The 25,175-nt window shown below is 39.0% G+C and overlaps 4 protein-coding genes and 1 long non-coding RNA gene across 14 annotated transcripts in view; 3 read left to right on the forward strand and 2 right to left on the reverse strand.

Moving 5' to 3' along the window:
- The window catches only part of LOC105274677, a 31,298-nt gene extending 29,696 nt beyond the window's left edge, over positions 1 to 1,602 (reverse strand). Inside the window, exon 1 of the mRNA XM_020034576.2 lies at positions 1,106 to 1,602. Within this exon, the coding sequence (XP_019890135.1) occupies positions 1,106 to 1,234 (129 nt within the window). The 5' untranslated portion in view covers positions 1,235 to 1,602. The remainder of the gene's footprint in view (positions 1 to 1,105) is intronic.
- LOC105288204 lies at positions 86 to 1,886 on the forward strand. The gene is made up of 2 exons (XR_895586.3): positions 86 to 1,258; positions 1,602 to 1,886. It is a non-coding gene; the product is annotated as an uncharacterized LOC105288204 (long non-coding RNA).
- On the reverse strand, positions 1,859 to 7,122 carry LOC105288205 (poly(A)-specific ribonuclease PARN). 2 transcript variants are annotated; one of them, XM_011354285.3, is made up of 12 exons: positions 6,944 to 7,122; positions 6,620 to 6,833; positions 6,187 to 6,465; positions 5,718 to 6,000; positions 5,456 to 5,577; positions 5,073 to 5,299; positions 4,766 to 4,835; positions 4,611 to 4,666; positions 4,370 to 4,456; positions 4,088 to 4,280; positions 2,245 to 2,327; positions 1,859 to 2,152 (listed from the first exon to the last, which is right to left on the reverse strand). In XM_011354285.3, exons 1-12 carry the CDS (start codon positions 6,960 to 6,962, stop codon positions 2,067 to 2,069), a joined length of 1,719 nt encoding a protein of 572 aa, XP_011352587.2. In that variant the 5' UTR covers positions 6,963 to 7,122; the 3' UTR covers positions 1,859 to 2,066. The 2 variants fall into 2 exon arrangements, with proteins under 2 accessions (XP_011352587.2, XP_011352588.2); XM_011354286.3 differs by having other exon boundaries at positions 6,620 to 6,825; positions 6,944 to 7,121.
- Positions 7,123 to 7,264: 142 nt separating this feature from the next.
- Positions 7,265 to 11,268, forward strand: LOC105288203. 9 transcript variants are annotated; one of them, XM_011354276.3, is made up of 3 exons: positions 7,295 to 7,964; positions 8,087 to 9,818; positions 10,153 to 11,268. In XM_011354276.3, the coding sequence occupies exons 1-3, from the start codon at positions 7,910 to 7,912 to the stop codon at positions 10,154 to 10,156; spliced, it is 1,791 nt and encodes a 596-aa protein (XP_011352578.2). In that variant the 5' UTR covers positions 7,295 to 7,909; the 3' UTR covers positions 10,157 to 11,268. The 9 variants fall into 9 exon arrangements, with proteins under 9 accessions (XP_011352580.2, XP_011352578.2, XP_011352584.2 ...); XM_011354282.3 differs by having other exon boundaries at positions 8,087 to 8,905; positions 9,113 to 11,267; XM_011354283.3 differs by having other exon boundaries at positions 8,087 to 8,830; positions 9,113 to 11,267.
- A 125-nt stretch (positions 11,269 to 11,393) lies between these two features.
- Positions 11,394 to 23,786, forward strand: LOC105288202 (neuroendocrine convertase 2). Its single transcript, XM_011354275.3, has 11 exons — positions 11,394 to 12,471; positions 15,386 to 15,490; positions 15,837 to 16,104; positions 16,605 to 16,642; positions 17,379 to 17,455; positions 18,277 to 18,541; positions 20,105 to 20,317; positions 20,429 to 20,529; positions 20,651 to 21,049; positions 21,209 to 21,326; positions 21,451 to 23,786. The coding sequence occupies exons 1-11, from the start codon at positions 12,316 to 12,318 to the stop codon at positions 21,613 to 21,615; spliced, it is 1,905 nt and encodes a 634-aa protein (XP_011352577.1). The 5' UTR covers positions 11,394 to 12,315; the 3' UTR covers positions 21,616 to 23,786.
- The last annotated feature ends 1,389 nt before the right edge of the window (positions 23,787 to 25,175 follow it).

Consider the following 25,175-nt stretch of genomic DNA (forward strand, 5'->3'; position numbering starts at 1 on the left):
TTTAATACGTTACACTGTGATTGTTGAAAAAATTATATGATTTAAATATAATTTCATTTCATTTATATAATAATATAATTTGTTTAATCACTTGCTCCATTAAAATGATATAAAATTACGAGTACGATAAAAGTTTTGGAAAATATGTTTTGTTGAACAGTAAAATGCGACTAAATAATTGCTTTTGGGATATTTTTCAGGTACGAGAACACTCGCGCGGTGGATGTAAGGATGAAAAATGTCGAGGGATGATTTGGGCCTTAGTGGTCCTGTGGTGGCTGCGTTTGAATCCTACTGGCCTGCTAAGTCCCAAGTTATCTCCGGTGTAAGCGCAATAATGTCGACCCGAATGAAAGCACTCAGAAAATCTTTATTCTTAAAAATGGTAACTGTATTATATGATGAGCTCTTTAATTGTGCAAAAAATATGTGGTTATCTCGTTCTCTCTTTGTTTTTACTATTGATTAATAAATTGAAATAAAGTCTTCTTTCGTCACAACGCATCCTGAGAAGAAGAGTGTCAATTCCTACATTATATTTTGTAAATGTCGAATTATATATCTGAAATCTGTTTTCGGAGATCGAGTTTAACTGTTATTTTTTCGTGTTTATACATAGATTAATGCATGTAACAATCTATCAAAATAATCGGGCAATTAATAGTAAAATATTAATGTAATAAATTAATTGTAATTAATAATTTACGTAAGTAATGATCATCTACCAATCTTATCGTATTTCTTATTGTTCTTATTGATTTTATCACTTCTCTTTCCATGCTTTAAAATTTTTCTGAACTACGATTTTTTCCTCAGAAAAATCGTTTGTATTATGGATATGACATCCGAATTAATTTCTAATTCATATTATGTGATACAAAAACTCTCATGGTATTTCTTGAAAAGTTGCTGAGAAAAATTAACTTTTAATACAGTTAAAGAACACGCGAGTTTTCAAGAGAAATTTGTTGAGGCAGCTTTGGGGTTTCTATGCGGCATGTGCCTCGCTACGAAACGAACGCAATGCCCTTGGAAATCCCAAAGGAGTCCAACGCATCGCACCAATCTGGAAGAAACTCGGAAGAATGTACGAAATAGGACTCACCTCACGTAAATTTCGTCTTTCGGTTCTCTTATATATTCTTTTTCTTCGGAATCTCAGATCACTCAGAAGTTTATGCGAAGGAGTAAAATCGATGTCTGGAATTTCCTCATCTGTCTGTGATTCACTCATCTTTCAGCGAGACGTCTTCAAGACGTAAGCGAACCTATGTTGTTAATATTTTAATAATTATGTTATTTAATATTTCCTGAATTCAGATAATAATTGAAGAAAAACATAAGAAATATCTGATAAGGAACCTGCAATTGTGTTTTGTGATTTGAATCTGCGAAGAGAATTGTAATTTATAATTAAAATAATTTTTTTAATTCTGTATGATTTTGCGACTAAAAGAACTTTTACACGTAAATCTTTATAATATTCTATATTCCATATCATATATTTTATATCTATACTCTACATCTACATTATATATTCTATATTCTAATATTTTTTGTATTATTTTGCGTTAATTTTATTTCTTTTTATTCTTATCTAGGGTATCACCTTTGCAAGACTTGGCCAAGCGACAAACACCGCACTGATACTGTCTATCCACAGAAACGTAGAAACACTAGACCTTCACTAAACAGTAAAATCCAAACAACCACCGTCGGTTGAAGGACACATTGCTTGGGACAATCATCACATCACAGAAAGAAGGAATTTACAAGGTCGATATTCCCAGATGTAACAAGACTGTTGTACACAAAATACGAATATAATACAATAAGGTACAAATGACAATACATATTACCAGAAATAAAGAATTTATTTTAAACGTACTTTGTCGTAATTACATCGTATTTAAAAATTTGTCTCATAATAAAATGGATCGTGAAATTAAGATGTTTTGTGATTCAGTTTCGATATTTGTATGTGAGTTTAGCGACGAGTACACTTCGTGTATGGTATCGCGTGTCTTAACCGTGTACACGATGTTACTTATACAAGTTGATTGCATCTATTCCCAGGTATCGTTTTCCTGGAAAACCTTTTTATCGGTTGCGCCGCCTGCTTCTTGATCCTTTCGTTTCTTGCGTCTTTTACCTACGTGTGCGAGCGAAATCAGATTATGAAGAACGTGCAAAATAAAAAAGAAAAAATAAATTACAGAATAAAGAATGTATTTAAATATCTACCCGTGGCGATTTTCCACCCGTCATCCTCCTCGGCAGGTGCCTTCGCACCGTTGGCAGCCGACTTTTCATCAACCTCCGTGTTCCTGCAACGATAATTCACCCTTGAATTCCATCGGCGATGGATAAACGTAACGACGTTTCGTGGCGAGTTTATTTTCGTAATGAGAGTCAATCGCTGTGGACGCCGACGATCGGGTGCGCAAGGAGCGCGAGTCTCATTCACGTGGATTCTACCGTTTTTCATTACGATCGGTCGTACTTAACGAGTACGCGGCACACGTGCGTTACATACGCATGCACGTGATGCTGCATATTCATAAGTTGCGAGCCGCGAGCGAGCGAGTCCAACACGCGCATCGAGTAAATTCCTCGAGAGTAATGTACGATAGTGTCAATAATGCAGAACCACCAATGCGAACGGTCTCTCTCCCGTTCACGATTGCGTCTACCGTACACGGCTACATGTTCTACGTGGTCCCGATATTACTTCCTTCCTTATCCTTTAAATTTAAGTTTATTTTATTCCGAGCTGTGGATCAAGCGATAATCTTTTCTCTCCTCTTCTTGGGACAATCCGCTTGAAAAGAATCATCGCCAACGTGCGACTGTGTGCATGCGCGTGAGCCGCGGGTGGGACTCAACGATTCATGTCGATTTAAATCAACCGACTGTAAATTCCTTGTCCTCAATGGCCGCTCTGCTGTTCCTATAAAAGTACCGCTTGTCCCGGGCGATCATGATCTTATTATCATCTGGCAGTCGCCGCTCGAGCGATTCGTCCGGCGCGAAAACGCGTACGCGCGCGGCACAGCGGGAAGAATTACGAGCACCGTGATTGCGAGCACGTGGGCGATTCATTAATATCGTGTTGGCCGTCCGAGACTGACCGACGTTGTAACTACAATGCGGTCGAGACTGCAACTGGCTGCAAAAAGATGTACGCGCGGAGCTCACAGTGGACGAAGACCGCGGCTAACAACAGTTGACTGGAACATGTGCCCGGGATATTGATCACTGCAGCCATGGTACCTCGTTAAAGATTTCCTCATAGACGCTGCTTTAAACGCGCACGATTAATCACTCACTGCTGTTTGGATACATATACATGTATTTGGCATTTTAAGAATTCTTTGGATAGATTTCTATTAACAAAAAAAAAACAAATAAAATTTTATGTGTAATACGATTAACATTTCTTTGATTTCACAAGCTCCAAATATTAAATTATTGACTAATTTAATAATTTTAGTCTCATTTGGAAAGAAAATGTATATTTAAATTAAATAAATAAAGGAAACTGAGAATTTTGAACAATTTCGACTTCGTACCTACGCATCATTTAACACATGCAAGACACCAGTCGCTCACATGGCGATGGTACTTCGCAGATCGTACCAGGGGGCAAGAAGAGGAAGAAAGCGGTGAAGGAGGCGCAAGCGGAATAACAGGAAACAGAAGGGGAAAAGGAGAAGGAGAAGAGCAAGAAGACAAGATAGGCCTGTAGCAAGCGTCGCGTGCATTAATTCAGAACAAGGTCTATGCAAATGTTTCGTGTACAGGAAATCTTAGGAGGCTGCCTAGGGTCTTATATCTTTCTCTCTCTCTTCTGCTCTGAAATCATATCGGGCCTATAACGCATTACTCATTCTCGCATTGAATATATTAAACGCTGATAGCTCGCGGCAGAAAATAAATCGCGACGGAGAGCATCTATTTTTGGCGAACGCGTGCGATTTTTACAAACACTGCGCGGTGATACAGCCGCGTATATCCACATCGCGACAGTTTTACATAATGGTATATCGCGCAAAATGATTCAAAGTTGAAAGCGTTGATAACTTACTCAAGCGATGGCAATTTCCGTTTGCGTGTCTCGTGAGACACGTCGGTCTCTAGGCTGGCCTGATGCTGCGAGTATTTCTGTACCTTGCAGGCTGTTTGTTTAGCTAAGGTCTTTGTTGCGGCGCCGGTTTGTTCGCGACGATGTAAACTCACGTATGCAGATGTATCCGATAGCCATGAAATGTATCCACCTCCTGTAAAAAAAAAGAAATCTTGCTTTACTCCGCTGCACAGAGCGATGTTAATTAATACGCTTTTATTCGTTACATGATGCAATGCTTACCAAATGGAGCGAAGAGTACACTTATATCCGAGTATTTCCATTCTTTAGGGAACGTTAAGTGAAACACGTGATCTCTGCTAGGAATTGCTAAAAAATAGAAACATGGAACGTTTTAATTTTTAATTAATTTATTATTACGTGATTACACTATTGATCACGAGAGAACGATGATATGAAGATAAAGTCTAACTCTATTATAATATTTACTAAGTTTTTATAATGACAGCAAAAATATGCTTACGATCTTTTCCTACTAAATTCACATATGGAATATCTTTCAATCTTTGTATAGGAAGTCTGCAAAAAAATTTAATTATTAAATAAATAAATTATTATTAAATTCTTGTGAATAGAAATAAGAAATGTTATTCAGGTATCAAAGCTTCCAATACTCACTTGTTAAGAAAAGGGTTGAGCAAAGGAGAGTTTGCTAATACTGTCGTATTTTCAGACTTCTCTAGTGTCCCTGAAAGAAGCAATGGTCCTATGTACACTTATTGCCAAAAATTAAGAAACAAAACGACTATTAAATAAATCAATCGTTTAATTTAATTTTATTTAATACGTCTATGTATACACATGCAATTGACTGCACCAAATATGTAAGAAACTTTTTACTCTTAATAAAATCAATATCATAAATGGATAAAGCGGTCCATTATCATAGCATTAAGATATTTGTATCTGTTGTACTTCTACTAACCGAGATAATTGGATAATGCGATAAAGCATAAGCCAGTGATGTACGCGTCGTAGCCTGCCTCATGCGATTTTTCTGTTAATACAGAATAACTGCGCCCTTCTGTCGATTGCACATCGGGAATGGAAAAAGGAGATTTGCTAACAATATCTAGCAACGTATTCAGATTCGTCGATGATACGCATTCCTTGAATTGCTGGGACTGAGAGATCACTTTCGTATCTATTAAACTTGAAGAGGAAAAAGTAAAAGATATACTTTTAGAGATATAATTTTGCTGCAGATTTCATGTCTGGATTTTAAGCATTACAGCAAATATTATTAAAACATTCCATAACTAAAATATTCCTAACAAAGTACATGAAGATAAAATTCCTGCGTCTCACCTAGGAAACAAACTGTGGAGCAATGTCTTGAATTCGGAATAGTCGCTTGGTAATACTGTAAAAAATTGATGCACTATGTGACACAGATCTAACAACATGTTATGACCAACAATTATTTTATTCTGAAATAAAAAGATTGAGATATGTTTAGATATACTTTATAACAATTTTAATCAGAAAACCAACAAGTTAAAGCATTACATGTAACATGTAATATGATAATTTCTTTATATATGAAACAGATATATATACATGTACTCACGGATTTAGCGATTTTCTGCAAAAGAATGCTGAAGCCCACAGCTTGCTCCATTTCTAATTTTTCTTTCTCACGTTTCTCATTTTCTCTCTCTTCCTCCTCTTCTTTGGTGCCTACCTTCTGCACCGAAAGACAGTGCCAAGTTCTTTCCATTTTACCTTCAACCCTAAGTTGGTTAGGCCATCTTACTCTGGCCTCTTGGTACACGAGTCTTCTTATAAATGCGTTACACTTGTCTATCATTAATTCCTCCTTATCTGAGGCAAGAAATTCTTCTATTCTAGAACTAAAGTTAATGCAATGTACATTTTTCAACATACTTTTAATTTGAATCATGAATTTCAACTTTCTTGTTCATTCTTGTCAATTTTGATTAAAAAATGAAACAAAAATAAAGAATTATTTTCCTTTAATCTTGTTTTTCTTTAATTTTCTAACCAGTATATATTCTCATGTATGTATAATATATTACCATATTTCTTCTATTTGAGGTTTGTCAGTGTCAGATATTGGAATTAAGTCCATGTTATTCTCTTCTTTACGTTTTTGTTTCTCTTCCATACGTTTGACAAGCTTTTGCTCATCATTCGCACTCAGATATGGTATGCCATGCTTGAAAAGTTTGTTGAAATCAAAACTTTGATTTACTAAGAAATCTATGGAGGATGCCTGACAGAGGAACCTACAATCTGGCATCTGATGTTTTGTCGGTTTGGGAAACACGTAGAAGTTATAAGAACGCTGAGTGTATCTGGAACAAAGAGAACATTTTCTCATATAATTCATTTTATTTAATTAATGTTTTGCTGCTTATTTTCTCTTGAAATATTTGTGTCCCTTTTATCAAATTTCAAATGAATACTGTTCGTAACAGTGTAACAAAATCAATCAGTCATTTAGCTTACTTGTCTGTTTCTGCGTCATACGTGAAGGCGGATAAACCAAACTGTACAAGAAGACAGTCCATGGATCCCGATCGAAGCTTGGCATAGTACTGCGCTGGCGTATCAAAGGCTCCTATGTCCGAACCTGAATTGAGGCCTGTGAATTCACCATCGATACTGAGGAAAGTGGCATCTTTTAAAACGTCATCCAGTTCCGACAGAACGTCCTGAAAATCTGTAAAGTTTATGTTACATTGAAAAGAGCAAGTAAGATTTATCATGAAAATTTTACTCATACACAAACGTATAAATCGAGATTAATGGATGTTTCTTGTACACACTTACTTAAGCAAGTTACTTCCATTTTTACGTATAGTGTTTAGGCGATATAGGCGCACATCAATCTGTACACATGATTTTACGTAGAAATATTAAGTTATCACGTGTATTTTGAAAAAGCTGGAAACAAACCCATGCGTTGTTCTACTCCAATTTTCCAATAGAAGATAGTGGAGGCTCGTAGCGGATGTTTTTGGAACTAACTTTCGAGAGGCTTCGAGGGATTAGAATGCTGCCAACTCAAGAATTGGACATGCATTCTGCAGGCACTTTGGTCTCTAGCGAGCCACTTGAAAATTAGTTCCAAAAAAGTCCGCTATGAGTCTCCACTGTTTTCTACAGAAAAATGAGGTAGTAGTACGACTCAATAAAGGCTCAGCAAAAAATTACATTTTCCATTAATATGTTTCAATAGCGGATTCTATACAGTTTTTATTTTCAAACAGTATAATTTAATAGCAAATTGGAAAAAATTATCATTTATATATGCTTAACGACGACACGAATGTAATGGTTAATCAGAAAACTTATTTTTAGATAAAAAGATATAATAAAATACAATAGTTTTAATATAAATTTAAGTATATTTTTATTAAAAATAAAAATATAGTGGTAGCAATGACAAAGAAAGAATATTATAAAGAGGAAAAAGAATTTAGTACTGAGCGTTACTGAGCACCTTCCTTACTCTCTATGTGCGTATTCCATTTCAGCATTGCATCTTGTGACATGTCATAATAAATTTAAATTTGGTTTAATGTATTTATCTTTGTTTGGAAAAACTATTAATTGAATACTTGTTTAAATGGTTTAAAGTGTAATGTTCTGAACTAACACTTGTATTAAAGTTGAAGATACTTGAAATAGCTTGATCTTTATCACCCTGTGACAAAGGTTAAGTTATGATTTATTGAAAGAGATTTTGTTACACGATTCCAAAATCATAAAGAAGTACATTTATGTAAAAGAAAAATGAAATGTGTAAGAATAAAAAATGATAAAAAATCACATACGAATATAAGGAAAGGTAAATGTAATATTCCGTTTTAAGTGTACGAAAAAGACTACTTTCTGTAAATTAGAACTATTACTAAAACTGACATTATTTATCTGATGAACAATTAATTTAATTAATATTGCTTTATGCAGATGATGTCGAGAACATGGCAGCGACGGTAAACGACAAGGTAAACAAGAAGAATGACAGCTCTCCACAGAGTCGGGAACATCCAGTTTCTAGTACACCACTTAGGAAAATGCAGAGTACAAACGCAGAAGAATCTCCGGACCTCGATGGTTATCCTAGTCCAATTTTCCCGTGCACACAAGAGGGTGGTAACGAAGTTGCGTGGGATTGGCAAAGTTCCTTGAACAAAACTCCCGAAGGCAGAAGTAAGAAACAGAAGGCTCAGTTTGAGACTCCTAAGGGGACCAAGCTGTTGCAGAGGAAACGAAATTCAAATTCGCCTCTGCTGTACAAGCCACTCAAGAGGAAGACCATCAAAATGGAACATATGGAGAATATTGGGCAGTTTGCGGCCGAGTTACAGGCGTTAAACGAAAAAGTAAGATTCATAAAGCAAACTGACAAAAATTCGGACGTTTTAATTGAAGAAAAGCCACCGATCGTGGCAAATACGAACAGTAAGGAAGAAGTTGCAACGATTCAAGGTAAAGAGCAAGATTGTATCGGAAAAACTGATAGCCATGATAATGCTGGCAAGAATGATGCAAGCGGTAGTTATGATGACTTATTTGATGATTCTATAGACGACTGTATGGCCAGATGCACTCAAGAGATAGAGGAAAAGTTCAATTTGATTACAGATAAGGGGGCTACGCCACACTCGCAGACAAGCGTCAAGAAAGAAGAATTGCCATCCTCAAAATCAAGTAACAAACCTCCTGTACAATCCACTTCCAATGACAGTATCAGGGAACCATCAGTCAGGAATTTTCTTCATAAAAGTATAAGTGACAATAATGCATTAAAGACATATTCCAAATTGTCATTGAGAAGAGACGCAAACTCCAGTATACACGTTCCGCTACCAAAAGAAAAGGAGTTGCATAAATCGCATCTGAACAATAACAATATGATACGTCCCTACTTTGAAAAATCATCCGATCATACAAGAGTGCCAAAAAGCAACATCGAACTGTTTGATATTCCAGACGATTCCTTCGACGATTGCTTGGCGAGCTGTGTTGAGGACGAGAAATTGTTATCAGCGCCGACCGGGTCCGACAATTTCTCGAGCCATAGAAACGACGGTACAAAATACGAGGCCAATTGTAAACACTTGATTCAAGCGCCACTGAAATCGGAAGCGAAGTCCACCAGCTCTGTCAGGACAGCGGCGAGGGACGAAGCATCCAGCTGTGCCTTTTTCGAAAATAGAAAATTCTTCAAGACCAAAAGTCTATCGGATCAGTACATTGGACAGGACACGATTGCCAGTGCTAGAAGTACCTTGAACGCGTCGTCCTCTTCATGTTTCACGATGAGGTCCAAGTTGCACTTGAACTCGACTAAAAGTACGACAGCCACGCATACAGGTACCACGCGTGGCTCCGTAAGTAACAATTCAATTGTCACGAATCACGATAAAGTTGAGAATAGTGCAATTTCGTTAACGCGTGACACGGGTCGGACGCACGGATCGGATGTTAATAGGTGCGCGGTAAGAGAAGGTGGTGATCGTTTCGGTAGATACCATTCCACCGGCAATATGAGAAACAATACGAAAGAGACGAGGAGCGGTTCGCAGCCGTCACAATGTACCGCGGAAGAAATCGAGCAGAAGCGACTGCAAGCCAAGATGAGACTCGAGGCGAAAAGAAAATTGTACAACCTGAAGATTAGCAATAACATTAAGAGGTGAAAATAGATGCTTCACCAGTCTTGCTTATTGCGGGAAGATGATGATAAGTTTCTTAATTAATTTAATGTTACATCATTCGTTCATTACCATCAATAAATTTGTCACTCTGTGATCGTCATTGTTATAATTGTGTCTTCGTTCTTGTCATAATCATCATTGTTACATTATTCGCGAGAATGTTTTAAAGAAAATTGCGCGCAAATATATTTATAATTATAAGTAAACAAGTGATCTATTTGTAGACCATGTTTTTAACTATAAACCTGTAGAATTTAAGAGATGTAATTAGAACATGCGTTCCCAAAAGTGCCTAATGTTTTCTTTTTTTAGATGATGATTGTGTAGAGTATCGCTAAACTGTAACAAAGCGGATCCGCAACGATCAAATTTGAAAAGTAAAATTTAAGATAGTCGATGCCAGTGTGTGCATATATATGCAATGATAACAATGGATTACGGTTATCGGCAATCAGGAAGGCGATGATTCTACATAAAAAATAAGAAATGTAAAATGAGACTTTATCGAAGAATTCAATAAGAATAAAATTTATTCAAGTTTTACTTTTTCAAGAATATAATAGAAAATAGTTGAGATTTTCCAGCAATTAATTTTCTTCTTTATTTTTGTAAGTAGAAGTTTCATTTTTCCATTGATCTCTTTTCGGCTTATATGCCACCAAGTTAACCGATTGTATCACATGCATAATTTTACTTATCGAAATTGCGATATGAACACATCTGATTGTATAATTTCTTGCAGAACTTCTTGTACATATCTCATCAAATATTTCAGTGGATTTGAAGAGATATGTTAATTTCGCGTACAAAAACTATGTATATACGTAAATTGTATAAAAAAACTGAAAAATGTATAACCGAGTATATGTATCACCGTATATATGCGTATATATACGGTCTAACAGTACAGAAATTGTATCATTAATTGTATATGCGCCATCTTGTCGATACGTGGCGTTTACTTTTTTACTCAATTATTTCTTTGCGTTCACAAGATTCAATTGCTAGATCTAATGTTCTCCAAGAATTCTTGTAATATTTTCGTACTGTATAAAAGTTCTTCTATAACTCTTTATATTTGATTAATCTTTTTTTAGTTTTCTCTTCCTGCTGTTGCGCGAGGCAGCATTTCCAATTGTCATATTGCGTTATATTCTCAATATAACTCAATATAATAATTGATTATTTTCTAACATTTATATAATACATATATGTATTATTGCGGCGTCACAATCTTCTCCATCAGGAATATTCTTTTTATTAAAATTCAAGACATATTTACTAGAAAATATAACGTAAAACGTAACATTTAAAACGCGGAACATTTTACACAGAGAGAGGATTTTTCGTAAATGGAGAGGTTCCTTGTAACGTAATTTTTTCCAGTAAAAGAAGTGTAATATAGCAAATTATATTTTTTAAGCGTAACTGTGTGCACACATTCATTTCCCTCCCTATGAGAATTAAGCGGCGCTAATTTCTAGACGTCATAGATAACGTAGCGTAGTATCTCTCGTGTCGAGATTTTTCAAGAACTCTGTACTCGCGCATTTGTATCGCTTGAAATCAGAGCGGTTTTCCTCATTCAAACGAAAGGTACCAAATCGTTGATTTCTCTTCTACTTCACTCGGGGAGATCCACTCCATCGAAACGGAACAGATTGGCGCACGCGCGACTGCCAAATTTCCATGTCGTCGCGGACGTCGCGACGCCGCTTGATCAATATATCGAATGACGTCATGCATTATCACCCACCCGCGTCGTTGTTCTACGCGGCGCGACGCTACGCAATCGGTGTCTCCCTTTCTCGCACGCTGTTCCCTTCGGTACTCGCATTGTAACTCGTTCTCGCGGTATCTCGCTTCGCGGCTTCGCTCGTCGAACAGCGCGCGATTCGAGACAACGCCCGCAACGATGAATCTTTCGTAGAGAACATAGAAAATCCTTCTCTCGCGCATTTATCCTTCTTTTCCGGGAGACTGAAAAGAGTTCACGTGTTTATTCAAGTAGCTCATCAATTTTCCTCTTTTCCATTCTCTTTACGCGCTAGACACATCGGTGGGAGCGACATCCATTCAGTGGCGCGCATCCGTTCTCATCGTACGTCCGTTCTCCCTCGCTTCCTCGGGCTGCAGACCTGCCGTGCCGTAGAACGTTCACCAATCGCCACCACCTGGCGAACAACCCTTGCGATCTCGCCGCCGCTGTCGAGGAGAGGGTGAATTATTTTTTTCGACCCTTCGTCGGCCGCGTCATCCCCGCGCTGTCCGTGCGCCGACTGTCACTTCCGCCGCCACCGCCGTCACCACCGCCACCGTCGCCGTCGTCGCCGCCACCGACGCCGCCGCTACGAAGATCATAGTACCGTCGCGTACCTCGAGTAGCCGAGTATCCCGAGTGTATCCTCCAGTATTCCCGAATCCGCGAATGCGAAGGAGGACCTGGACGCACTTCGCCGGCCGCCACTCGTCACGATGTTGCGACTCGCGGTGATCGCGCTCTTCCTCCTCGCCGGTACGACGACCGCCGAGATCTTCACCAACACGTTTCTGGTGAAGATGCGGCAGCCCGCGGAGAGGCATGTAGCTGATCGCGTAGCGCAGAGGAACGGATTCGTCAATCTCGGTCCGGTAAGTGGCGGAGTCCTCACGCTGAAAACCCTTCAAGATCCCGCTAATTCCATCTGCTAATTAAATACCTGTTGGGGAAAACGGAGGGTATTAGTCGGAGCGTTTATTCAAGCACGGGAGTATTAATCATTCTACCGTTATGCCCACAAATCTGTTCTCCAAAGCGGAAATGTCTGTGTCTACATTCCGTGTCTGCTTTCTCTCCTCCCTTTTACTTGGATTACGTATTTATTTTCCTCGCGTGAGCAGCGTGCATATTGCATTTAAAAGAGAGGCAGATCTTACCTTGACTTGATTATTAATGAGAAAAATCATGCATAAATGAAGTACTTGGAGATGCAAGAAGCGAGGTCCGAGCAAATTCTGAGTAACGACGTACATACGCGAAACGTGATCGAATTACGGAACGACGAACATTTTATCGATGTCGCTTTTTTTACGTATGGCGCGTTTAAATTCTCGGGAGACGACATGTGAGCGCTCCTGGTCTAGATTGTATGTGCGTTCGTATTGTAGCTTGCGCGTAGCGTAGCGCCCTGAAATTTTATTAGTATTTTATTAATCGATTTCCGTTACGTACGTTACCCATTAATCCAAATTCTCTAATAAATGCCACAATAAGAAATAATTGTTTGGCGATATATTTCTCCCACGTATTTATTATGGACGCGTATATTGACGTCATCGTCGTTTTTGATAATAATGGTATTAGTCATTTCGTTATTCAGACTCAATCAAATTAATTGTTGATCAGGCACAATCAGGTATGACACAGAATAGATAACTTCTTTTGCATGGCATATTGCTGCGAGACCGTTGAATCCATTACCATCCAGCGCGTCCAATTACTTTGTAACGATTGCATTTTTAATTGCATTTTCCAGCATTCTGTTCGGCAAAGCGATTTATTGGTGTTCCGTGCCAATTGATATAATGATGTCTCTATCCTCCTTCCACCATTTCTTCTTTTCCTTCTTTCCTTCTTGCAACATTTAGGTCTGAAAGATGTGAAAAATAGGTTTTTTTTAAAGGTTTCGAGTAATCAGACAGAGTATCATTTCGTACATCAAATATTTATGACTTTCACGATAAATAATTTTGTACAGCTTTTGCATTCAGCAAGAATGTAAAGTAAATTATAATCGAGCATTCGTGACATCGTCACTTACAGCCAAGAAACACGAAAATGATAAATCTGAGCGATTTGCGGTACAAGTTGCGGCACGTCGCCAAGTATTAGTCCGCGATTCCACGTCGCCGATAAACGATGGAATATTTCCAGTAATAATTCTGTTGGTTCTACGCGTGGTGTGTCATACGACACGCGCCACGCGTCAGATTCAACGCCACGTCCGCTCACAGTCTGACGTATTCTACTGAACGTGGAGACCGCATGCGGTATTGGAAAGGAGAGAGACGGGGAAATGATTTTTCTTGGATATTCTGCTTCATAAAGGAGAGATAAATATTACAGTACGCAACCGGGGCAAGAATAGCGTCTTCACAGATTGTCTTTTTTGTTCTCGATACAACTCTGCAGAGAATTCTATCTCTGCAGAGATAGAGGAGAAGGTCCAAGTTGCGCGGAAAGTTTGTTAGCCGTCACCGCCACCACGAGCAAGTCGACAGGCGTTTATATCCGAGTTACTTGCAGAGAATTCCAAGTTATACGGACCCCTACGCGCACACGTACACACCGAGTTATCGAGTGGAAAATTTTCTATGTGCCAAGACCGTCGTGCCTTTTCAGGCGATCAAAACTTTTCTTTTTGACATCATTTAAATCAATACAGTCTGACCTTGTTCTGCGACGCGTTTTAACAATCGTGTCATTTGAATTACTACTCTTAAAGGAACAACACTGTTGTTAGATGAATGCTGCAAGAGAGATTTGATTTGTCTGTTTAGAACAGCATCTTACATTAAGTGAACTTGATTTTTTTCCTGGAACTTGACCAATGCAAAGAAAATTGATATCATGTAAGCTCTATTTACCGGAGACGTTGTGACGTAGTTTCTTCCGATTAAAGCTGTTTCCTCGCTGTCTCGTACGATTAACCGCCATGGGACGTGAAAGCTGAATTATCGGCACGATCGATCGCTTTTCCAGTACGATGCGATTAATCCTGCCATCCTTGGCAGTGAGTGATTTTATCGTGGACGAGTTCGCGTAGCGGCTGATGCGATCGATTGAACTTGCTGTTATTTGATAACTTATCGAATTAATCGGTTTCTCTCTGTTATTTTTATTACAGATTATACCGCGTAATATTAAATGCATTCGTGCTAAACTTCGTATGTAAGCAAATAAAAATAATGCAAGAAAAATGTCAATAAGCATATTCAAATATTTGTGGAAAAAACAGTGCAAGATCAACGAGACGAGACGAGTTTTCAAACAAGAAAAACAGTTCTGCTTGTTTTCCCTCAGGTTTTCTTTGTTACAATATCCTCTATAGATGATGGCAAACTGCAACGAGGATTTGCATGTTGATATAAATATTTCTCTCGTATGGAAATGGTTTTCATTATTCATGATGGCCTAGAAAATTAATTATTTCATCTTGATAACGCTTGCCGCTTGCTAATATAGGCGTAATCAGGAAAGCGGATTAAGTACACGGTGCAGTTGATTAAACGATGTTTCTAATCTATTGCGATAGAATTTCCGCGTTCAGAGGTTTGGTTTGCAGTTTCCATTTTCTTCGGACATTAAACTCTATTTGATCGTACTTGTCTATAGTGTATTTCTCTATTTCTGTATATTGTCGTCGTTCCTACATTCGATTATAATTCAATACATTTTTGTCAAGCGGGAGACTGGGAAAGAAGATAAATATGTGATACATATTTTATATTTTTACATGTTTTTAAAAGAGCTTTTTCTATTCCGGATATGTGATTTCTGTTGAAGGTTTTGGGCAGTCAGACGGAATACCATTTCGTACATACAGCTCTACCACATGTACGAAGCAAAAGGTCCGTGCCGCACACGCGAAAATTAAAGGTCGACCCTTTGGTAAGTTAATACCTTTTTCAAAAAATTGCGCCTACGTGACAACTATTGTTATGAGGAGAAAGAAAAGGAGCAAATAATTTAGAATGGTACAAACTGACTAAAAGAAATACATGTAAAGAAGAATGTAATATCACCATCTAAACAAATAGCAATTTTAAAGATAAAACGAAGAATGGTATTCAGTCAGTGACGTTTTCAAGCCTTTATTTTATTAAAGACTAATTAATGTTTATCAACCTTTTTCAATATACTGTTTTCAACATACTGCTTTCAACGATCGCTGCTGAGAAGTAGGCGTTGCCGCGCGTGAAATTTGACGAAGTTAATAGACACTGGCTTGATTTAGGTGGCCACGGCCATCCAGCAGGCTGGCTTCAAGAGGGTGAAACGGGGTTACAAGTCACTAAGCGTGGACAACCTTGTACCTTTATATGAAATGAAGAATCCCACGAATCCCGGGAGTAAGGATCCGACTGATCCCTACTTCAAGTATCAGTGGTACTTGAAGAACGTCGGACAGAACGGTGGTAAGCCGAAATTGGATTTGAACGTCGAGGCCGCCTGGGCACAGGGTGTGACGGGGAAGAACGTAACTACTGCTATCATGGACGACGGTGCGTAAAGAAATCTTTTTCAATATAAACGGGATCTCGGCTGGGATGTATATTTTGTAGTCAAAACAGTATTGAATTACACGTGCTCGAATGCAGTTCGCGCTCGCAGCTTTGAATCGATATCGTCAAGAGGCGAGTTACGTAACACTCTCTCGTTTCGTCGAGAAACGGGATATTTTTATTTTAGAAAGAGAGAGAGAGTAATTGTAACTACGATTGTCGATTGTCGATCAGCGGTACAATGAGCGATACGATCGAATCCTTTTAGAGTGTTTGCTCGGTTTGCGTTAACAAAGACACGAAATTGCCGCTTCTCCATTTTGCCTCGGCAAGTCTGACCGCAAGACTTTATCCGCCCTTTGAGGAGCTCGGTACTTTCATTTCCGTTATGCGAGATGCACGTGGCAGCGTATAATGTCGGGGTTTCTTCTTACCACCGCTGACGTAAGTCCATCCGTAACGTGTATGCTAACTGCTCTGTTTCTGCTGTTCTATTGCAGGTGTTGACTATATGCATCCGGATCTCAAGTACAATTATGTAAGCATACTCACCCGTTACGATAGTAGATTGGAGCAAAAGGTTTCCCGTCAAGAATTATTTTAGAATATAGAAATGTACAGATTTACAGATTCGAATATTTTCAAAAGATAAAACTGTGGTTGAGTCGATCCGAATAACAAAAGCGATCTTGAAATCTTATATTTACTTTCTTTCTCTATTGTATTTGCCAGATAGAACAAGCCTTTTGTACCAATTCAATGAGACTACATCAATAAATTTCTTACGGAGAAGGAAATCGCGTGAAAATAGCACATTACGTACGCGAAATCAGTGAATGGTCGTGGTTTTCTCGTGAATACATTTTGCTGTAAATCTGTAAGCATAATTTGCTATAATGCAGCATAACTATGTCGTAAGCGGGATCAAATATTCCTTTAGCACGAATGCCATTCTTAGCGCATCCTGCGCACAACCATGTCAGGAATTCCACAACGGGAGAACGCTGCATTGACTACGGATTAAGGAAACGGGCGGAGAGGAATAATTCCGCACGGTATTCAAGGGAGGGAGAGGAAAGCTTTAGTTATCTATTTTTCTATAATAGTCTCGGCAGGCATATTGTGTAACGAACTTTATGGAGTACGCTATTCTCGACGTCACTTTTACATCGGTAACTAAACGCGGCGAGACGATAATTTCGCGAGCAGCAAATTGTGCAGTTACTCGATTAGCAATCGTAAACATCACTAACATCGACATCCCCTCGTTTCAGAACGCTAAAGCTTCTTACGACTTCAGCAGTAACGACCCTTATCCATACCCGAGATACACCGACGACTGGTTTAACAGGTAAAAACCACTTTATGAAAAGATCGAGCAAGGAGAAAATTAACGCGAGGCGAGACGAACGAAATACGTAAATGAATTATATGGATAAAAGTGAAACAAGCTCTCTTTTATTTTAATAGAAGGCGGACACAAAAGCGCTCGATTATAAAAATGAAATAATGACATGTCCTACATTTCGTGCGAATAATGCCGTGACTTTAAATACGTGTTACAAGTTGCAAAATGCGCTTGATGTTACAAGTTTGACCTTTCTTAGACAGACATTTCCAGAAAGAACGGAAGTTTCTGCTTGAGCGCTTCCCGTGTAAAAAAATTTATAGGGTCCTAAGTAGGACCCGATTAATTTTCCTCAATATTAATATGGCCCTAGAATGGTATGTAACAAATATTTTTTCGGGACCTTATAAGGAAATAATAAAAAATATAATATCTAATCGGGCCACGATATGGCAATGATAGGGCATCCCTTTTTAGGACATCCCTATTTATTCCTTATAGGGGCCTTTACTTTCATATTAGGCCCTAACAATTTTCTGCACGGGTTGTGCGTTCGAGAAGAACAGTTTCGAGAAGATGTGTTTTACAGTGACTCTTCTGACTCGGTAGCACAAAGCATATCTGGAATGGATCAATCAATTCACTGGAGACTCACTCTAAAAAGAGATTCTTTTTGTGACAATCGAACAATGTTCGCCAAAGTAATCAAGACGATAGAGTCAAAATGAGTGAATTGAACGTCCGATTCTCGTCGGAAGGCTCACTGTGGAACGCTTCGATGATTAAATTGAAAGCGATCTCTTTAACAATCATTTCTATGAAAGTCATGGCACTCGATGCGCCGGGGAAGTCGCAGCCGCGCGCGATAATGGGGTGTGTGGCGTCGGGGTGGCCTACGATTCGAAGATCGCCGGGATTCGGATGCTGGACCAGCCGTACATGACAGATCTCATTGAAGCGAACAGTATGGGCCACGAACCCGATCTCATCGACATTTACAGCGCGTCCTGGGGACCCACGGACGACGGGAAGACGGTGGATGGACCGCGAAACGCGACCATGAGGGCCATTGTGCGCGGCGTTAATGAGGTACGCGTTGCATAATTATTCTCCGGCTGAATTCAATGTACATCGCATATGATAGCAATTAGCGCGGGCTTAATAGACCCGTTATTAATTTTATATGAGAGATCAATTAATGTGATTGACAAACGTGAACTGGTCGTTTCAATCTATTGGGTCATTAAGTATGAAACTTTACAAATGGAAAAGCGCCATCTTTAACATTTGTTATCTCAAATTTGGCGCCAGACGTCAGTATCAGGTTAGGTTAGTGTGATAGATGTATGTTCGCTCTTCAAATGTCATATTTGTTTGTTCAAATATCTTTATTAGTTTTATTGGTGGATTCTTTTTTATAGAACTATGGAAAAGTCCAAAATTCGTGTGATTTATGAATATGAGTTCCGCCGTGGAACCACAGTGTCGGAGACAGCTCGTAATATCAACGCTGTATTTGGTGAAGGTTCAACTACTAAAGCAACGGTGGGCAATTGGTTCAAAAACTTCAGAGATGGAGATTTCAGCCTCGCTAATGAGCCACGTGGAAGACCAAAGACGAAGGTGGATAATGATCACTTGAGAGCCGTAGTAGAGTCCGATCCATCTCAAAGTACACGTGAATTGGGGCATCGATATTCAATGTTTCTATACCCACCATATTGTTCATTTAGCTGCAATTGGTAAGATAAAGAAGTTGGACAAATGGGTCCCGCACGAATTGACCGATGCGCAGCAAGCGCAACGTCTAGAGGCTTCCCTTTCTTTTTGCTTTCCCGTCACAAAAATGAATCTTTTTTGAATCGAATTGTGATCTGCGATGAAAAGTGGATACTCTACGACAATCGTAAACGCTCACATCAGTGGTTGAACGCTGATGAACCACCGAGACATCACGCGAAACCCAACATTACACAGAAGAAGCTTATGGTGACTGTTTGGTGGTCCAGGTCAGGTGTTATCTACTACAACTTTATGAAACCTGGTACATCGATAACGGCTGAAGTATATTGCAAGCAACTGGACGAAATGATGCAACAACTTGCTATTAAACAACCGAAATTGGTCAATCGGTCAATGCCAATCCTGTTGCATGATAATGCTCGACCGCACACTGCACGACTGACCGTGGCAAAGCTACAGGAGTTGGAATTGGAAACTCTCCGTCATCCACCACATTCACCAGATCTATCACCTACCGACTATCACTTCTTCCGGAATTTGGACAACTTGTTGGTGGGAAAATTGTTCAATTCTCAACAGGCAGTCGAAACAGCCTTCCGCGACTTCATCGATTCCCGTACTCCTGGCTTCTATAGTAGAGGCATAGACCAACTACCACTAAAATGGCAGAAGTGTGTAGATAACATGGGCGCATACTTCGATTGAAAATAAATCATGTCCATGTGCCAAAAAATGCAAAAGTTTATGTTCTATTTGTAAAGTTTCATACTTAATGACCCAATATATTCATTCTATATTCTAAAATTAAGTCAATATATTTCTTTTCTTCTTTTAATTTTCCGATGAGAATACAATTTATTAAATCTGGAATTGAGAGTTTTGATGGTTCTGTCATCTTTGATTTTTTAGGGTAGAATGGGGCTGGGTAACATTTACGTCTGGGCTTCTGGAGACGGTGGTGAGGAAGACGACTGCAACTGCGACGGATACGCTGCGAGTATGTGGACCATCAGTATCAATAGTGCCATTAATGATGGCCAGAACGCCCATTATGACGAGAGCTGTTCCAGTACCTTAGCTTCTACCTTTAGCAACGGTGCCAAGGATCCTAATACGGGAGTGGTAAGTAGTTGTATTACATTATGAAGAATCCTTTTCTACATATATTCGATATGATTTATGTAAGTAATGTACATAATATCTGTTTTATTCATTACGTGGTTCTCTTTGAAGGCTACTACAGATCTGTATGGAAAATGCACGACTACTCACAGTGGAACGTCCGCTGCGGCACCGGAAGCCGCGGGAGTATTCGCGCTTGCTCTTGAAGCCAAGTAAGTATACATATTATACTAATAAAATTAGTAATGTTAATAATGATCAACGAAGATTCTTTTTCATCCAAGTCTTTTTCATGTTACAATTTTCTACTAGATGTTTCCTTTATTTTTCTAGCCCGCAGCTAACGTGGAGAGACATTCAGCACTTGACCGTCCTAACTTCAAAAAGAAATTCCCTGTTCGATGCGAAGGACAGATTTCACTGGACCATGAACGGTGTCGGACTCGAGTTTAATCATCTTTTCGGATACGGCGTCCTGGATGCGGGCGCCATGGTAGCGCTAGCTAAAAAGTGGAAGACCGTGCCACCAAGATACCACTGCGAAGCCGGCTCCACGTTCGAAAAGCAGAAAGTGACGAGTGATCGATCCATTCTTGTAACGATTAGGACCGATGCGTGTGCCGGCACCGAGTACGCCGTAAATTATCTGGAGCACGTGCAAGCCGTCATTTCCATAAATGCAACACGCCGCGGCGACCTCGAGCTGTTCCTCACGTCCCCGATGGGTACGAGGTACGACAAAAACCATTCTTGGCTTGAAGTTTCGATTTACTTTAAATTTGATAACTAATTCTGCACCGACTTTCTGCTTTATCTCTTTTAATATCTTCTTTTATTTTTAATCTGGATGAGAAAAATAATTCTAATAGATATAATATCTATAATTTCCAGATCTATGATCCTGAGTCGCAGAATAAACGATGACGATCACAGAGATGGGTTTATGAAATGGCCATTTATGACAACGCACACATGGGGCGAGTACCCTCAGGGAACCTGGATGCTAGAGGTAAACTTTCCACACGCATCGACATTTGTGCTCAAAGTTATCGCAAGTTTTGGATGGCACATGCTGCCTGATCGTTCATGTAACTGTACAGCTTGATCTGATCTGAACATTGAAATTGTTTCAGGTAAGCTTCAACACCCAAACGTCGCAAGAGGGATGGCTGAAGGAATGGACACTGATGCTCCACGGTACCAGAGAACCACCGTACACAGGATTGTCAACGGCGGATCCTCACTCGAAATTAGCGATCGTTAAGAAGGCCCACGAGGAACGACTGAGCGCGATCTAACGTTGACGGCTTATGCGATTCATCGCCGATTCAAGCGTGGAAAATGATAATATCCCGAACGAAAGATGTTTACGCGTGCGCTCCCTTACTGCTTTTCCTGATTTTGCCGCGCGGCCGGAGGAACAGACGTATGCCTCGATTTGAGATTCGATTTGCGCGCGATCCGACGGTATCAACCGTGCCAATTTTTGTATCTCGCCATTCATTATTTCAGCATGTTAACTTATTCGCGCCGAGTCATCCGCGAGAAGCTAGATTTCGGTACTTTTCATTATAGTCGCGTTTGCCGAAGCATCGTCTAACACAGTGACTCGATATCAACTACGGCTACATATCATACAGTTTGTACCAAAAGTTTATACTATTAAGAATGCGGACCTTTCGTGTCTTCTTGAGTACCGCTAACTTTTCTTTAAATGCGCTCTTACTGACGAGAAGAAAGTTAACTCTTTAGTGCCCAATAATCAAAATTCGCATTTTTTCTAGACAACTTTGATTATATAAAAATTTCTTATGAGAAATCTCGGGTGATTCTATGTTCTACATAATTTTCTGATTTTTCAAGCTCTTCGTTTCATGAAGAGATACGGGATTTGAAAAGAATTAATTCGGGCAGTAAAGGATTAAAGGTTCTTCAAGATGTTAACTCCGCTATTGTTTGTTATAGATTATTTATTATCTGTTATCATTAATTATTATTATTATTATTATTGTTATTAGTTATTGGTTATCAAACTCAGAGAAGCGTGCAATGTAACTATCTAGAAATAACATTTTGTTGAAATTGTGTCCGCGTTGACAGCTTTCTGAAACCGACGATCGAAACTTGATGTGGGGGAACAAGGAGATAACGGAGGGAAAGAAGTTTACTATGTATTACTCAATAACAGAATAAATTATACTCTTCTGACAGAGCGGTAAAACTTGCAACACTAGCGTTTAATGGTCGTTATCGAATCGATAGCGTGCAGGACGCCTGCAAAAGAGTATTTCCGGGAACAAGAATTTCGTGTGATCATCGTCGTCCTCTCGATATTCCGAGTCTTGAAATTTTCAACTGTAGTGAAATTCGATGGTGCGGCGGGTCGAATTAAAAAAAAAGGAAAGATTGTCCGCAAAATTATTTTTTGATAGTTTCGTGATATTGTAGTCCATGACTCGCTTTATCGATTTATCTTTTTGTCATATTTTATTACTCGATTATCAATACAACTTGAACTTTTAGCATACAAAGCTTAGATAATTGTTTAGTGAAGAAATTGTTAGTATAAATTATATATCAATAGAAATTATGTAAAAAATATTTACTTGAGGAAATTCTGAAGCATTCGCAGTGCGCGATGATAATTAAAAATCTATTTTTCTTCACCCGCATGATTAATGCGCGCGACAGAATGACGCACGAGGACGTCAGTGAGGAACACGAAAACGCGAAATACGGATGCTACAAAATCCGAATGTGTAGATGATGTATCTTAGAACTGTAGCAAACAGAGAAATTTGAACATTGCATTAAATCATATAAATATAAATGCATATATAAATAAGATATGTGTATATTTACATATATGTATGTACGTGTAGAATACCTAATCACCATCGCATTATCTTTGAACGATGAATTAATTAATCTTGAGAAGCGATTAAATATACTAAAAGTCAAACTAATTTTAACCATTTAAAAAGCTGTACAACTTTGACATATCTTAGGATTTTAGTTTCTAAATTATACAGAGAATCCATCGTTGAAAGATAATGCAATAATAGCGAAAAATACCCTACAAGTATATACATATATCTTACCTATATCTTATATGCAGAACAGGAGGCAGGAAATTTTTGGCGTAAATGATCTTCGTTGTAAATACAGTTACCGAAAAATGTCTTGAACAAAAAGTCTCGCAGGTTCCAAGGAAAGTATGATACATGATGTATTTAAATATCTTCTTAAATAAGTACTCATTGTAAATGGCAAGCACAATAATATCAGCATGTTTCAGCAACTGTATATATGACAGAAATAATATGAGTCACCCAAAGATAAATATCCCATTCTGCATATTTTATATACGTATGTCCTATTACATATATCTTACAATTGAAATGGATTTAATCAACTTTATTGTGTATGCGTTGTAGGTGGATGAATAAAATCTGTATTTTTTGGCTGGCATCGTTTTTATATCTAGAGTATACCTTCGATACATTTTCTATCGACATATTTAGCTTTGTCCTTACTTTCTACGATTCCTCTTTGGCCTTGTCGTCCATATCATGAAAACAATAATAACAAGGTGAGCGAAACACATAATCTGTTATCAGCATCTGAATATAATTTATCTCAATACATTTTTATTTTATTTCGAAAGATCTTAGATATGAATTTAATCTCTCCTAATTATTTTCCTGTGCGATTATACATATTAATATAATACTAAACGTAATATAAATGTTAATTTTTGGTTTAGTTATAGGCAGTTATAACGTCTTGATCTTGTTGAAATATCGCGCGAGTACGCGCGGCGAAAGCATGCCTGTCGCACGCGTCTTGAACACGCGAGATTAAACTTTAGACAGAAGGCGTTGCACGCAGAAGAAGAAACAAGAAGGGAATTACGCGGCGAAAAGGAGGGGCAGAAATCGGGTAGTTAGTGGGAGACTCGTAGGGGTGGAACGGAAGCGGAAAGGGTTGAGGCGCGTGGGATATAGAAGAGAGCCGCTCAGTCCGAGTTTAGTCCGACAGTCCGCGTGTTACTCCCAGTGCGGGAACGGAGCTCGATTGCATTCGTTAATTTGCCAGCCGATACCACGAGTACATAGAAAAGCAGAGGGAAACTTCCACTGTCACGAAACATCGTCGATTTCGAACGACGCGTCGAGCACGTCATGTGCATGTCCCGTTTTTCCGAATCTGAACGGTCAACTCGAAGCGAAGTTCGAAGGAACGCGGCGAATGTGTGCGAAATCACGATTCTCGATCGAAACGCATCGTTCTCGTTGAAAATCCATGTAAGTATCGTGATACTTATGTAAAATATCTGTTAGATTAATTCGAAAAAACTGTCATATTCATCAAGTAAAACTAAAAGCGAAAGTACACAGTTTTGACATAGTTTTTGTTGAACAAAGCAATCATCGCGTCGATTTGACTACTTTTTTATAAGAAAGTTTTTAATTTCTTCCTGAATTGGAAAAGTCAAATTAGAAAGTAACTTCATCGAAAAAGGGAGCTAGTAGGAAATTAAGGAATCATTCTCAAGCGACATAACGACGGATTTGCTTCACCTTCGATTTTTCGATCGATTCTGAGGTAGAACGGAGAACGCGACTCCATGAGTCACGAAATTATCACAATTTCACGGAATAGTAATTTGTCATCGCGATTTCAGCGGGAAGGCGAGTCGTGCGAGGAATCGGCGCTTATCCGGTGAGAGCTGGTGTCTCGCGCTTTTGCTGCCTCCCGATCAGCATCCCTCCCGTGGCGTCGGGGGTCGGCGAGGCAGATCGTCGCGGAGAAGAAACGACGATTGGACTCGCGGCGGGGGTGGAATTTAGGGACC

This window comes from Ooceraea biroi, chromosome 11, assembly GCF_003672135.1.
Source record: "Ooceraea biroi isolate clonal line C1 chromosome 11, Obir_v5.4, whole genome shotgun sequence".
NCBI classification, from domain to species: Eukaryota; Metazoa; Arthropoda; class Insecta; order Hymenoptera; family Formicidae; genus Ooceraea; species Ooceraea biroi.